Source organism: Aphelocoma coerulescens, chromosome 6 (assembly GCF_041296385.1).
Source record: "Aphelocoma coerulescens isolate FSJ_1873_10779 chromosome 6, UR_Acoe_1.0, whole genome shotgun sequence".
Classification (NCBI taxonomy): domain Eukaryota; kingdom Metazoa; phylum Chordata; class Aves; order Passeriformes; family Corvidae; genus Aphelocoma; species Aphelocoma coerulescens.
In genome coordinates this window covers 2,721,281-2,736,515 of record NC_091020.1, presented here as the reverse complement: position 1 = coordinate 2,736,515, position 15,235 = coordinate 2,721,281, and the positions used below count along the sequence as shown (strand labels likewise).

Here is a 15,235-nt window from a genome sequence, read left to right as displayed (position 1 = left end):
GCGGTGACGCGGCAATAAAGGCGGAGTGCCGGAGCGAGCGGCTGAGCCATGGAACGGGGCGGCCCCCCCGCGCCCGCCGCCGGCGAGCGGGCCCCCGCCGGGGCGGCGCTGCGCGGGCACCCGGCCGGCGCCTGCGGGCCCTGGGAGATGCGCGACCGCCTGGGCACCGGCGGCTTCGGCAACGTGTGCCTGTACCAGCACCAGGTGGGGCCGGGCCGGGCGGCGGGGAGGGCACGGCCGGGCCGGGGCGGCTGACGGCGCTGTGTCCCGCAGGACTCGGGCGACCGCGTGGCTATCAAGTCGTGCCGGCTGGAGCTCAGCGTCAAGAACAAGGACCGCTGGTGTCATGAGATCGACATCATGAAGAAGTGAGTGCGGGCGGGCCGGCTCGGCTCGGCCCGGCACGGCACGGCACGGCACGGCGGCACCGGACAGACAGGGAGAGGGGGCAGCCGGGGGTCAGCCCCTGGACCGGCTGGGGAGGCGGGGCCGTGTTGTGGGGACAGCTGGTGCCTCGGCTGCTTGACCAGCTTGGGAGTGGGGACAGCCGGGGGTCAGCCCCTGGACCTCTTGTCACCTGGCAAGCCTGTGCTGAGTTGTGTCTCATCCCAAGATGTCCCGTGCCTTGGCTTGGGAGCTGGCGACCCCCCAGCCCCCTGCCCTCCTGTGCTGCCTGGGCTGTTCACATCTGAAACTCCTCCAAAGTCACACCACCCCGTGGGCTGAGTTTTGGTGTTGTGTGTTCCCATGCCCTGCGGTATGTTTGTTTTTGATTTAGCAACCAGGGGCTCCTGGAATTGCTTTTTTACTGTCACGCTGCCAAATGTAAAGAATAAATTCTCCTTATGCTTCCTTGTGACAAAGTCCATACTCTGTGCTGCCCACCCTCCCTCTCCAGCAGGTGAACCAGGACTGGACAGCTTTGGTCTCATGGACATGGGGGGTGCCTCTGGGTGTTGAGGTCTCACAGAACTACTCCCGAGAGAGAGAGATCCTGGAGCAGGAAATCCTCTGTCCCACTGGTGGGAGCAGGGATGGTCTGAGTTGTCCTCCCCAAGGCCTGCGGTGACCCTGCTGTTCAGGGCTTTTCTGAGCTTCTGCTGTCGCTTTGTTACCTTCTCCTGCTCACTGTCTGCCATGGCATGGAGGGAAACCACGTGTAGGGAACCTGAATTTGTAAGTCAAGGCTTGGTGATCTCTGATTTCGTTGCTGAAAACAAGCACTGAGTCACAAGCTGCTCTTGCATTGGCTTCTGGAGGCTTTGGAAGGTGTAGACAGAAATAATTTGCCTTCATTTCATTCTGGATGTGTCGTTTATTCCCGTGAATAGCATATATTAGAGACAGTCAGGAAGCAGCTGTTTGAATTCAGCTGCAGAAATTAATTTTTCCCTCTGTATGTGGCTTTCAGCTGCCTGGTGCAGTTACACAGGTGTTGAAGGATTCCTGTGAAACTCCTGGGCCAGGGGGAATCTGTTCCCACACGCAGCAGCACCCACCCACACATAATGACTTTGCCAGGACTGTGCAAGAACTTGAGCCTGTGTCCCCATCATCAAAGTCCTGTACCTTGGCTTTGAGACATCATTACATCTGGTCACTGGTTTGTGTATTCCCAAGGTATGGATTTGATGCATTTGGATACTGGTAGGTATCTGGTTGAAGAGTGAGCAGGGATACAGTTGGGGAACAAGCTGTGCCTGGAACATAAACCATGATTGCATTGCAGTCTGTTGTCTCATTCTCCCAAGAGAGGAGTCAGAGTTTTTATCCAGCTCTCCGTGTGCTTAGGCTGAACCATCCCAACGTCGTGAGAGCCTGCGAAGTTCCCGAGGAGATGAACTTCCTTGTTAACAACGTTCCCCTCCTGGCCATGGAGTACTGCTCGGGGGGTGACCTCCGGAAGGTAACGCCTGCTTTGCTTTCAATAAAAACCAAGTACCAATAACTCAACCAAGGCATGCTAGTGCTGCTCCTGTAACCAGGGCTGCTCCATGGTGCTTCTCTTTCTGGGTACAGGTGTGAGTGAGGAAGTAAATGTAGAGTGGGGAAAAAACACGTGTGGGAAATGAGGCTTGTGTTTGTGAAACCAGAGGGCAATCCAAGGGCAGATACTCTTTTATCCAGGCAGAGTGTGTCCTTTCATGGAGCTGCCTTAGCGTTAGTGCAGCTGCTGACACCCAGCATGTTTGGCTTTACTGCTGTGTCTCCATCTGTGCTGAGTCTGACTGGCTTGGATTCACATGTATCCAGTGTTACATTGCTCTCAGCACAGGGAATGAGCCTACTAGTGCTGGGCTGGGGATTCCAGGGATTCTGAACCTTCCGTGTTCCTGCCGAACTGGGAGCTGCCATTCTGCACACTGGCAACACCCAAAAATAAAGGAGCCTTTCAGTAGTTCCCCAGGCAGCAGCTTGGTGACCTGATATGCTCCCTTTCCATTACAACTGGAGTCAGGAAGCAGCAACCTGTGTAGGGGTGAAGCAGCACACCCCTGTCAGGATTTGTGTAGAAATCGCCTCATCTACGTGATCAGGAAACTCATTTTTGTGTAGTTTTTGTTACTGGTGTGGAACAGCCCCAGGGAACGTGAGCAGTTGGTGAATGCAGTAACCCTGTCTCATTGTATGGTTTCAAGTTGTTTAAAACAGTTCAAGAGACAGTTTTAAGGCTTAAGTGGCAGTAAAAGGAGGCATATATGAAAGAGCACTTGGGAGTTGCAGACACAGGCATCAGAGACATCTGGCTCATGTATTATTGCAGTAAAAGTTTGGAGACTCCCTGAAGGTAAATTGGAGTGAAATGGCTGAGAAATTAGCTCTACTTGCAATGCAGTGTTTGATCATTTCTGATGAACCCTTGGGTGTTGCATAGATGTTGAAACAATTTAGGAAGTAACATGCTTCATTCCATTTGATGTCCTGCACTGCTTTGTTCCCTAAGGGAAAAAAAGCATATTCTTTTTTATTTCTGATTGTATTCCTTAAATCTTTCTCTCGTTTGGCATCATTTTTGTTTTGCTTCATTATTAATTTCTCCTTGTCAATCCACCATGAGGGCTGAGGCACCTCAGTCATCTCTAAAAGCTTTGAGTGCAGTAAAAGTCAGAAATTGCCGAAGCTGCTTTCGTTGCCAGCTCATTAAGACAGTGATGAGGAGGAGCCTCGCTCACCTGCAGCCCTGTGGCCCTGCCTGTGTCTCCTACCCCTTTGCTTTCTGAATTTTCATTTTGTTTTGAGTTGTTTTCTTCTTGGCTGTGATTTTATTGCACAAAGTTAACGGCCCCATTCAGCTGTAGTGATCCTTGAGCTGTGCTGTTTGCTGGACTGTGTCAGCAGGGCATGGAGAATGTTGGGGTTTGCTGTTACCTGTTGCAGTGTGGGTCTGAAGATCTTTTGCTTTTTTTTGTAGCTGCTAAACAAACCAGAAAACTGCTGTGGGCTGAAGGAAAGTCAAATCCTTTCTCTGCTTAGTGACATTGGTATGTAGTTAATGCTTGCTTTCTATTTGTTTTTTTTTTGGGGGGGGGGGGTTAATGTGTAGTGGCATTTTTCCTTTTTCAGCTAACCATAGAAAGGGAACTGAAACAAACAGTCTCTTAAAAAAATCAGGCCTGTTGGGAAGTACCTGGATTTTTGGACACCATGGGAAGGAAGAGCTGTCTGATACAGGGCAATGCCTGGGTTTCTCTAGGAAGGAGGTTTTCCAGGAGAGCTCCTTGTTTTCTTAATTATCTTACAGATGACCCATCATTGCTTGTAGGAAGAGCTAGTTTTGGCATGAGAAAGTATTTTAGAGTACTGGCCTTGACTTCTGTCCTTTCAGTGCTTAGAGGTCTTCCAGCTGAATTCCTGAAATAAAGAGCAACTCTGCTTGCTTTATCCTTGTTCCCCTTCCAGAATGGTTTTTTTTTTCCTAATAAATTAGGTGTCTTTGGCATGTCTTTGCAAAGATGTGAAAGTGCAGTGGAGAAGAAACACAAGTTTGGAAGGTGTTAAATGTAGAAGTGAGTGGTGGTAAATCATGGAAGGCTGGGAACTTGCTCCCCAGTATTAGGTTTTTATCAGATGTATTTTAATAGATGTGAACTTTATTTTCTGTTAAACACATGTCTTTCAGGGTCTGGTATCCAGTATTTGCACAAGAATAGAATTATACACAGAGATTTAAAGCCTGAAAATATTGTTCTTCAGGATGAAGGTGGGAAGGTAAGTCAGGTGGTCAGTGTGTTTCCACTGTCATTTCTGGAAGCTGTCACACTGAACTGGACTGAAAACTCAACTGAGAATTTACTAAAAGCTTTAACACTGTTGGTGAAGCTTTGCCATGGACTTTGTCCAGAATTTCTATTCTGGCTGTCCTCTTGAGAGGATTCTGGGACTGTCACTGAGTAGATTTTGGGTTGTTTGGTGGTTTTTGCCTCAGCATTTGCTCTTCTGATGAACTGTTTAAACTGTCTTCAGATTGTTCACAAAATAATAGACCTGGGATATGCAAAGGATCTGGATCAAGGAAGTTTATGCACTTCATTTGTTGGAACTTTGCAATATTTGGTAAGACTTTTTTTAGTGTCATCAGCACTGGGGCAGGGCAGCTGTGGCTTGGCATGGCCAAGGGCTGAAACCTCCAAAAAAGGAGATCCTGGGGACCTGTCCCAAGGGTGTCCCCTCTCAGAGAGCCACACCTGGATGTGGCTTTGTCTCTGCAGAAATGCAAGGGAATACCACTGTCAAAGTGTCTTTTTATGATCCTTTTTAGGCTCCAGAACTCTTTGAGAATAAATCCTACTCAGTTACTGTTGATTACTGGAGCTTTGGCACGATGGTGTTTGAATGCACTGCAGGATTTAGACCTTTCTTACATAATCTACAGCCATTTGCCTGGTAAGACACTTATGCTACAAGAGGTGCTTGGAAGTACTTAAAAATTATGCTGAAAGACTTTAACCTGCATATGGAGGTTTCTGCTTGGTTTTTAAAAGGGTGTTCTGGAACAGAAAAAATAGGAAACTTGGGTTTCTGTTAGAACAAGAGAAGAGGTAAGTCTTTCCAGAGGCAGAGTTAATTGGAAGGGCTCCCTTCTTCTATGTGGAGATGTTCTGGGTGGATTGAAAATGTCATCTTTGTCCTGAAAGATGAGTTTGTTTTCTAAAGCTGCTGGACAGGGGCACTTCTTTGCTGTCTTCAGTTGCTCCCTTACAAAAGTAACACTCCTCAGTATATACATGAAACCTTTTATTTTCCAGGCATGAAAAAATAAAGAAGAAGGATCCAAAGCACATCTTTGCCTCTGAAGAGATGAGTGGGGAGGTTAGCTTCAGCACCCACCTGCCGCAGCCTCACAGCCTCTGTAGGTACGTCTGCCCTTATCACAGGGGACAGTTTTGGTCTTCTAAACTGAGGGCTCTTCTTCCCTTATGCCAAGCATTGAGAGCTCCTCCTTCTTTCTCCTCAGGAGTATTTCAAGCTCCTGGCATGCTGCTGTTTGCTGTTCAGGGATAGCCTGTAGCCACTGGCTCTTTTTTGGATACTTTGGGCTCTCCGGTGCCTGTTGGCCACAAAGACAGTCAGAGCCCGTTCAACAGAGCACACAAGGAGAGGCCCAGGAAACTGGGCTGCTTCAGTCTGGTGAAGGCAGTATCTGCCTCCCCTTTCTTACTCCCTTCTGCTTTAGTTTGATTGTAGAACCCATGGAAAACTGGTTGCAGCTGATGCTGAACTGGGATCCACAGCAGAGGGGTGGAGGTTCAGATCCTGAGACCAGTCGTCCAAGGTGTTTCCTAATAATGGATCACATACTGAATCTGAAGGTGAGTGGGGCTGTTTCTGGGTTTAAAGGCCTTCTGAAAGCATCCCAGAGGACGGAGAGTGTGTTCAGTGGAGCAAAGCTGTAATCCTGGCATCATCCAGCTTCCAGGTTCATGAGCAATTTTTTCTCTTGGTATCAGGAAGTGAGTGCATATACAGCCTGTCCAGTACGTACTGGAAGATAAGCTAGAGATTAATGTTGCAGGAGAAGTTTTTACATGTAGAGTTAAAGGATGACCCTGTAGTACTGTTTGTTATCTTGGAAAGGCTCACCAGGACCAAAGAAGGGTTTAATATTTGCTGATAACAGTTTTCCCGAACTTCACTGGTGATGCTGTGACCTCCAGGTGTATTCATGTACTACAGTAGTAGTGCCTGTAGTAGAACAGAGGTGACATTCACCTGATTTTTCCTCTTCAAATAATTACTGGAGCTCTGCAGGAGTCAGACTAGCCAAGGCAAGCCTGGGTAGAAACGGGAGGACAATTTTGTCTCCATTCTTTTGATGTAATTAGGCTGCAGCAGGGCTTGTGAAGGCTCTTAACGTGTTGGATTGTCATTTTCTGTGACATTAAAAGTTACAGGCCCAGGTATGAGCGTTTTTTATGTGGGGCTTTACTCCTAAATTGATTATTGTGGTTATTGAAACCAAATGATGCTCTCATTCTGCTCTGTGCTCCCTCCCAGGCTTGTGTGCCTTTGTCTTTGGTATCCAAGGATTTGTAATCTACTTGTCCTCCTTTTACAGATAGTACACATCCTAAACATGACCTCTGCCAAGATCGTGTCCTTCCTTTTGCATCCCGAGGAAAGCCTTCATTCCCTTCAGAATCGCATTGAGTTTGAGACTGGAATAAGCACTGGAAATCAGGAGCTGCTGTTGGAAACAGGGATTTGCCTGGACCCTCGGAAACCTGCTTCCCAGTGTGTTATTGATGGTGTGGTAAGAACGATTCTGTTCATGTCTTTCACCTTCTCAGAGACTTTAAAAGCTTATGGAAGAAAAATTGCCTGAATCTTCTCCCACAGGAGGCAGTTTGCTCTGTGAGTGTAACTCTTGAGGCTTTTTATTGGGTAATACAAGCAGATTTCTGTAGTTGTACTCCGCCTAAATATTTAAATAATTGCTAGCAAAGGGTCTTGTCTTTCTGTGGGATCTATCAAAATAAGTTTTTTAAGGCACTTGGTAAAAGAGTGCCCACAATAATTAGTTCCTGATGTGCTGGGTTAGTAGGAGCTGTTTGGGATTTCTCTTGTTTATATTCTCTTCTCCTTTCTCCCCAGAGAGGCTGGGACAGCTACATGGTCTATTTATTTGATAAAAGCAAAACTGTCTACGATGGCCCCTTTGCTTCTCGGAGTCTGTCTGACTGTGTCAACTACATTGGTGAGTGTGCTGGAGAAGTGCTGTTCCTCATGCAAGATGAAATGAAATCTGCTTTATAAAACCATGTGTGTTGTCTTGAAGAGCACTGTCTGATTCAGAGAGAACTATTTAAGAACCTGATGCAGCCTAACACCTTGTCCTGTTGACAGAGCCCTGGCATCACCAGTTTGTGCTTTTAGGCTCTGTATGGAAGCTGCTTCTCTGCTTGCTGCTTCCCCTGCTTGTCTCCTGAGATGACATGAGTCATTGCAGGACCTGGCAGACCTCTCTGAAGGTTTATTTATCGTAAATCTGTATCTGTATGAGTCACCCTGTGTACCTCTATGAAAGAAAACTAGTGTCAGGGGACAGGAGATGTCTGCTGGGATACTGCATGTAAGGAAAATCCCTTGGGATGTGCAGTTACTGTTCAGTAACTTAATTTTCTTTGGCCTATCTCCACTGGTTTTCCTCATCTTTTAGTGTCACTCAGGTTTTTCTGTGTTCTGGGCTGTTTTATTCTGGTGAATCTCATTGCATGGCACCATTGTGCTGAATCTCTTAGACCAAAGGTTTTTTACAACGTGTTTATTGCTACCCCAGTGTACTGACAGTTCCCATCTCTGTAGGGGAACACACAGGAGTCCTGCATCTTTTCCCCTTAGACATCTACACCAGGAAATCTGAGAGGAAACCTACAAAAGGTTTGAAGACATTTTCAGATGAAACACATCCGGACAGTGACCAGTATCAATGGATTAAACGGAGCAGTTAAATTTGCTTTGCTGCCTTGGGCTTTAGAGTTTTTGGGCCAAAAACCCCCACAGGGTTTTAGCTGCTCAGTCACAGGTTGTCACATACCTGGGGAGGTGTGACATGAAAAGCTCCTACAAGCTTCAGCAGCATCACCTAGAAATTGAGCAGAACTTACCTGGCTTCCTAGGCACCTGAAGCAGGAATTAGGAATGTTGTCCTTTTCCAGAGCTGTCCCTTCACTGTTTCTCTTGTGTCCAGTCCAGGACAGCAAAATCCAGCTGCCGATCCCTCAGCTGCGCAAGGTGTGGGCAGAAGCGGTTCACTACGTCATTGGGCTGAAGGAGGACTACAGCAGGCTTTTCCAGGGACAGAGAGCTGCCATGTGAGTTGGCACTCCTTCAGAGGGATCGGTGCTGTGCCAGCACAGGGTCTGTTTGCCTGGAACTGTGCACATCGGGAGTTCTGGTTCCCCAAAGCTTTACAGCCCTCTGCTGTTCTGTGCCTTTACGTTAGAGAACGCATTTGGGCTGGGAGCTTACTCCATTCCAAAGATTGTGCTGGGTAATGCCTGACATTGATAATAACTGAAAAAACTTGAACATACTCGGAGTCTCACAGCATGGCTGAGGTCAGTGGGGACCTGTGGAGGTCCTCCAGCCCAATCCATGCTCCAAAAGGACCACATCCAGACAGCTTTCAAATATCTCCGAGGGTGGAGACTCCACAACCTCTCTGGGCAACTTGTGCCAGTGCTCAGTCACACTTAGAGTAACAGAATTTCCTCTTTTTGAAGGCCAAGTAGGCTTTCCAGCTAATGTGTGCTGTCCTTGTTCCATCTGTTAGGCTCAGCCTCCTTCGGTATAATGCCAACCTGATCAAAATGAAGAACAACATGGTGTCAGCATCCCAGCAGCTGAAAGCAAAGCTGGAATTCTTCCACCAGAGCATTCGCCTTGACCTGGAGAGATACAGTGACCAGATGGCTTATGGCATATGTAGGTATTGGGGAACACTTGTCTGGGTGTCTCCTGTGATCCTGTAAAGGAGCTCAGCATCTTTATTGGGTGTATTTTAGCTAGGGGAGATGCAGGAGAAGAGTTTGTCAGGAGCAAAGGCAGTAGGATAAAATACAGGCTATTTTTGGAGACCTTCAGTGACAGTGAGACAGGTGGTCAGCTATCCTCCACTGAGAACAGAAAACAGGAGCATTAATAGTACTGGTGATGTAAATACTTGCTATTTATTCATTCAGAGTCTGATTCATTTGGAGTTGTGACTGGACACCAAGTGGAGGGCAGAGCTGCTGCATTTACTGTCAGTGCTAAAAAGCTGCTGTGCTTGTTATCAGGAGGTACCATTTGTCAGGATGAGAGATAGGCTGGAAAAGCACCAGCTACAGCTTCATGTCACAGAAACAAATAGTGTTTGGGAAAGAATAGCAAGATTTACACATAGTTTGAATTTATACGGCTGAAAAATGCAGCTTGAGTCAAAAATGATGACTGGGCTGAAGGATGATGATGGAAGATGGAAAGACACTGTGAACTGGGTTTGGACAGTCTGTGTTCAATCAAAAGTGGCAGTTGTTGAGCTTAGTGGAGGAGTTTGAAGACTCAGACTCATTTTAGGCTGGTGATTGCAAGCAGTGAAATCCTACTGAACGGTTTGTGTGTGAGCTAAGGTTGAACACAGTTGCAGCTTTACTTTCTCTGTGATCTCTTGCTGGGAGATTGAGCATCATGGTCTTTGTGTTCAAATTACACCAATATAGGTAAAGTCCAGGTCTTGCTTTATTTTTGTGTCTTAATGTCTTTTTTTAAATTAACAACTCTCTCCTCTTAAGCTTCAGAAAAGATGCTCAAAGCCTGGAAGGAAATGGAAGAGAAAGCCTCTCAGTGTGCACAGGTAGGGGACGTTAAAGAAGCTTCATTATCTCTGTGTGAAGGAGATTGTGGCAGGACCTTAATGTGTCATCTGTGCCACTGCTGTGTCTCTTCAGTGTTTCAAATCCTGCCTGCTGTGGGACCAGGAATATCACTGCAGGTGCATTAAAAAACAAAGAGTCTCCTGTCACCAAGGGTTGTGACTGGATTTGGGCAAAAACAACACAAATGTCACCGGACTCAGTTCTCTGAAAAGGAAAGCAGAATTAATAGACATGTTACTTGTTGCCCAAAAGAAATGGTGTTGCTACGGAGCAGGAGTCTTCCTGGCTGGATTTGCTGCACACAGAAATTCCCATTGCTGAAGCTGAAAACCAGTCCCTTGCTATGCAGTGATTTCAAAATTGCAGGCCTTCATTGTGGAGTACAGACATAAATCACTGGCATTCTGCAAGCAAATACGCAAATTAGTTTTAAGCAAGAGTCATCTCTTTTTTACTATCTAAGGAATAGATAAAAAGGTGGCTGATTCTAGCAGAACAATTCAAGGCTGTCCCAGGCTGTTTCCAGTCAACCAGGAACCTCAACCAGTATTTACTTAGCAGACCCAGCAGAATTATGTTCTGTTATTCCACCTGCCCTGTCCCTTTGTCGGGAATGGAAAATGTTTCACTCTATACACAGGGATATCTCAGTCTGTCTAGCAGGCAGTCCAGAGACATGGAGAGATGATTTATGAGGAAACTGATTTGCCTCAGCCAGTGTGGTGGCCAGAGGTTTGGGTGTAGGTGATGCACTGAGAACAAAAACCTCGATTATTGTAGCAGCCGTCATGTCAAAGAGCTTTTTTGTCTCCTACACTCTGCATGCAGTCAGCCTATTATCTAAACAAGTGTTCTGGGGGTCTTTATCTCCTTGATTGCTCTCCTTCAGTCTGATCTGTGCCCACATTCCACCTCAGGCTGAAGATATTGGCTACCTGGATGAGCAGATCATGGCTCTGCACACCGAAATCGTGGAGCTGCAGAAGAGTCCGTATGCAAGGCGCCAGGGAGAGGTCATGGAGAGCTTGTGAGTCCTGTGCTTCTCCTTTTTACTCCATGTAATTGGATTCTGTGTATTTCAGTGTCTGAGGGGTTTTTTTCTCCTCTGTTGCTGGTTCCCTTGGCGATTTTGAAATGCAAACCACAAGTACAGAGTAGTGGACAGTTGATTTGAGATCATTTTGCTCATGAAAGGGAAGATCCCACCGCTTGTGGGACATTTCTCTGTCACTGAACTATGAAACCTCATCTCTCCAGAGCACAGGACTAAGATATATCTTGATCTCAACTGGGGATTTCCTTTTGTGTTGGAGAGGAGTGACTTTCTTAGTCTTGAGTGAGAAAACCATGTGATCATTGTAAAACTCTGTTAAATACCTTCAGTATTTTCAAATCAAGGGTAAATAACTCTTGGGTACTTGAATATTTGGAAAGTTGATTTTTTTGGGGAAGTATTAAAATATGAAAGAGCCAAATGGTATTTCTGATCTTGAGGAGACATAGGAAGCAGTTACTGGGCTGCTGCTGAGAGCACAAGTGGTGATTCTTACAGAGAGGGATTGAACAGCCATTAAATATGTTAATAAGAGCTCTTCAGATCACCTCTGCCTCTTCAGGGAGGAAATGTGCCTATTCCTGCCTTGTTCTCCCCTCTCCCTCTTGGCTAAGTTGCTTTTCATCCTGTGTAATTGCAGCAGAACTGGTGCACAGAGGATGAAGTGGTGAAAAGGAGAAGCCACCTCTTGCAGCAGCATCTCAAACTGATCACGAACCTGCCTCCTTAAACATTATTTTTAAGCAATTCCACCACTGCAGACCAGGGTCAGAGCTGGGAAACTGCTCCTTGTTTCTGACAGAGTGGGATTTAGAACAGGGAGGATTTTGTTCAAGGCTGGAAGTTTTCAGTTTTGCTGCTTCTGAAATATTTGAAAGAAGTAATGTTTATTTAATGGGAAGAAGAGAAGCACAGTTGTCTTGCTTGGGATGCAGCTGTCTCTTTCCATTTACAGAACATCACTAAAATTCAGGCAAAAAATGCAGAACAGGAACAAGAACTTCTCAGGCGGTTGGGCAATCACAGTTTCAAAAATGAAACTGGATAATTAAGGATACTGGGGAAAGAAAACACAGCTGAGCCATTTGAAGATTTGAAACTGAAAATAAGCTCCACTTGTGGTTTTCTAAGAAGAAAACGCATAATTGGAGAAAAAGAGAGACAGCTTTTAGGAAAGTGTTGGATTCCATCACAGAAAGAGCATCCCTGCGTGCAAAAGGTTGTGCTTGTGTACCAGCTGTAGGAGAAGATCCAGTGTCTGTGGGTTCAGAAAGGCATCCCTCCATTGCAATGCTTCTTTTCCTGAGTCACCTGCCTGCTCACACCTGTCTGAATCATATTCTTCTTTTTAAAGGGAACAGAGAGCCATAGACTTGTACAAGCAATTAAAAACAAGACCTCCAGGTATGGAAGGAGATGATTTAAAGACTGTTTCACACTTGTACCCCGTGATTGATTTTTCTGAACTGAAACCCAGAAATTACTGTTAGAATTTACTAACGTGGTGGTTGCTGGCCCTTCCAGATCATGCCTACAGTGACAGCACAGACATGGTGAAGATCATTGTGCAGACAGTACAGAGCCAGGACCGAGTCCTCAAGGAGCTCTTTGGCCACCTCAGGTACTTTATGCAGACAAAAAACCCAAACAAATCCAACTTGCAGCATTTGTAGCTTTGTAGTAGGAAAGGAGAGGGAAAACCAGGGGGGTCAGAGCCCAAAAAGCTCCATCCACGTTTCTCATAGCATTAATTCTGCTTCTCTGTGTCAGCATTAATTCTGCTTCTCTGTGTTGAGTTTCCACTTAATTGTTAAAAACGTGACTGTTAGCATCCAAGAGTTCACTTTAAAACGAGGCAAATTCTGCCGGTTGGAGGTTGGGATTCAAATCTTTAGGAAAAACAGTAGTAGTGTAAGAGCTGAGAAGATGCCCCAGTGATTTGTACATTAATTTTTCAAGTATCTTGAATCCCAAGGTGGGGCTTTTGGTTTTGCCAGAATGTGTTGCCACACAAGCTGGGAAGTGACTTTGTGTTTGGTTTTTATCCTAGCAAGCTCTTGGGCTGCAAGCAGAAGATCATTGACTTGCTCCCCGAGATTGAAGTGGCTCTAAACAACATCAAGGAAGCTGACAACTCAGTGATGCAGATGCAGGGAAAGAGACAAAGGGAGATCTGGCATCTGCTGAAAATTGCTTGTGTGAGTAGCTGTTGGGCTGTTTGTTTGCAATTCCTTCCAGTGCAGGAGCTGGGAGACATCAAAGTAAACTCAGCAGAAAGGGGTTACTGCCACACCATGGCTGATTTTTTTTTTTTTCCCCTGCAGAGAAGGGCAGTCTGAGATGGTGAAAACAAGATAAGTAGGTGCTTTCCTGGTTAGCTTAAGGTGTTCTAGAGAGTGCTCTGCTCCTTTTGCATTAATGACAGTGACTGAGGCCATCTGATTCCCACATCTGTCTGTTACCAGCAGTGCTCGTGTGTAATCCCAAACCTTGCCTACATAACGTTTCAGCCTAAATGCTTCTGAATTTCCTTCTTCCAGACTCAGAGCTCCTCTCGGTCACTGGTCAGCTCCAGCCTGGAAGGGACAGCCTCAACTCCAGCAGCCACATGGCTCCCGCAGAGCTCCTCAGGGAACACAGCTCCTCACCCTCTGTCCTCGCTGGCAGCTCCCGAAGATGGGTACGAGCTGCTGGGGAGGGAGCCACTGCAGGGAGCTCAGCATGCCTGCTTCAGTATCTGAGGGGCTTTATCCTCCCCAGACAAGTTGCAGGAGTTTGTGTGTTACTAATGCTCTGAAAAATCCGGGATTTGGTTGAACTCTTGACTGAGAAACCTCTGCTCTCTATTTCTGAGGCAGTTCCACATACTGCATGCACTGCTGAAGCATGTGCCCTCCATTTATTGCATGTCATGGTGCTCTTCCTTGGGCTTGGGTCTGGTTATTAAGGCCCCCTCTCCCTCAGTCCACACTGGGCTATCAGGAGCTGAGGGGGTTTTTCTCTCTGCTTAATTAGCAATTTTACTTCCAGTATGTTCTGTCAGTGTGAAGCCATTCTCCTTTGTCCTGCCACCTCCAGGCAGGATTTTGTGTCACCTACCGCTACAAATCACGTTTTTGGGTTGCTTGGGTTTTGGTTTTGTTGTGTTTTCCCCCAGTGCAGAACTTTTTGCTGGCAGTGGTACTTTTGGTGCTTGAAATCCATCATCTTAGGGGTTTTTTGTTCCTGCAGGGAAAATTTTGCTGACGTGATACGGGAGAATGTGAATTACCTCGAGCTCTTCAGCAGCATTCTGCAGGAGGTGAGGCAGGAGCAGAACAGCATGATGGTAAGTGGTGGTGCATCTGCCAGGACCTGGCTTTCAAAAACCACCTAAGGGTGCTCTGGGGATGTGGAGAACTCCTTGAATAGGAAAAGGTACCAGGCTGCTCCAAGCCCCATCCAGTCTGGCCTTGGACACTTCCAGGGATGGGGCAGCCATAGCTTCTCTGGGCGGCCTGTGACAGTGTGCATGGATATATGTGTCTTCCAGTATCCCATCCATCCCTGCCCTCTGGCAGGGGGAAGCCATTCCCCCTTGTCCTGGCACTCCAGGCCCTTGGAAATAGCCTCTTTCCATTTTTCCTGTTGGCCCCCTTCAGGCCCTGGAGGGCCACAGTGAGGTCATCCCGAAGCTTCTCTTCCCCAGGCTGTACAATCCCAGCTCTCTCAGCCTTTCCTCAGAGGAAAGAGGAGAGTCATCCTTTGGCCACCAGTTTGGAAAATCCCATGATCTCCCCAATTAGAATGGACTCACAGGGCTCAGTGAGTCTGGCTCCTGTGATGTGCTGCATTGTGTTAACTCCTGGGAGCATCCTTTCTAAGGGCAGTTACTGATTTTTCATCAAACAAGACACACATCCAGTAGCCAGACCCTGCACTCAGTTGTTCTTTTGCTACTCTTTGCAGAGTTTCGACTGGAGCTGGCTGAAGTAGCCCCAGGAGCTGCATCACCCAAGTGCCTTCTGTGTGCTGAGCGCGGGCTCGGCCGCCTTTCCTGTGGAACCCAGCGGTGTTTCGTTGACATCACCACGGCACCCGCTGGCTGTGTCCCCAGGGAGCAGCCAGGGCCCAGCCCGTGGAGCCTCCTCAGGGCAGGGGGCGCGGGCAGGCCCCGCCGCTGCCGCGTGCCCCATGAATGTATAGCGCGTGTATATATAATAAACTCTGTGGTGAGACACACACACACACACGGTGAGGCCTGGTCGCTCTCGCGCCGCCATCGCCCTCACGCCGTTGCCAGGCAACCAGGGGCGGTGGGCGGCCGTGACGTCATCACCGCGCG

At 47.2% G+C, this 15,235-nt stretch overlaps 1 protein-coding gene across 1 annotated transcript; it reads left to right on the top strand.

Annotated features, from left to right (window-relative positions):
* The first annotated feature begins 15 nt into the window (after nucleotides 1–15).
* CHUK (component of inhibitor of nuclear factor kappa B kinase complex) lies at nucleotides 16–15,136 on the top strand. The gene is made up of 21 exons (XM_069018881.1): nucleotides 16–204; nucleotides 274–368; nucleotides 1,792–1,906; nucleotides 3,413–3,482; nucleotides 4,121–4,209; nucleotides 4,465–4,554; nucleotides 4,760–4,884; nucleotides 5,247–5,354; nucleotides 5,675–5,810; nucleotides 6,557–6,751; nucleotides 7,093–7,195; nucleotides 8,189–8,312; nucleotides 8,774–8,925; nucleotides 9,774–9,835; nucleotides 10,775–10,884; nucleotides 12,266–12,315; nucleotides 12,436–12,532; nucleotides 12,962–13,109; nucleotides 13,452–13,591; nucleotides 14,143–14,239; nucleotides 14,860–15,136. Exons 1-21 carry the CDS (start codon nucleotides 49–51, stop codon nucleotides 14,884–14,886), a joined length of 2,289 nt encoding a protein of 762 aa, XP_068874982.1. The 5' UTR covers nucleotides 16–48; the 3' UTR covers nucleotides 14,887–15,136.
* Nucleotides 15,137–15,235: the final 99 nt, after the last annotated feature.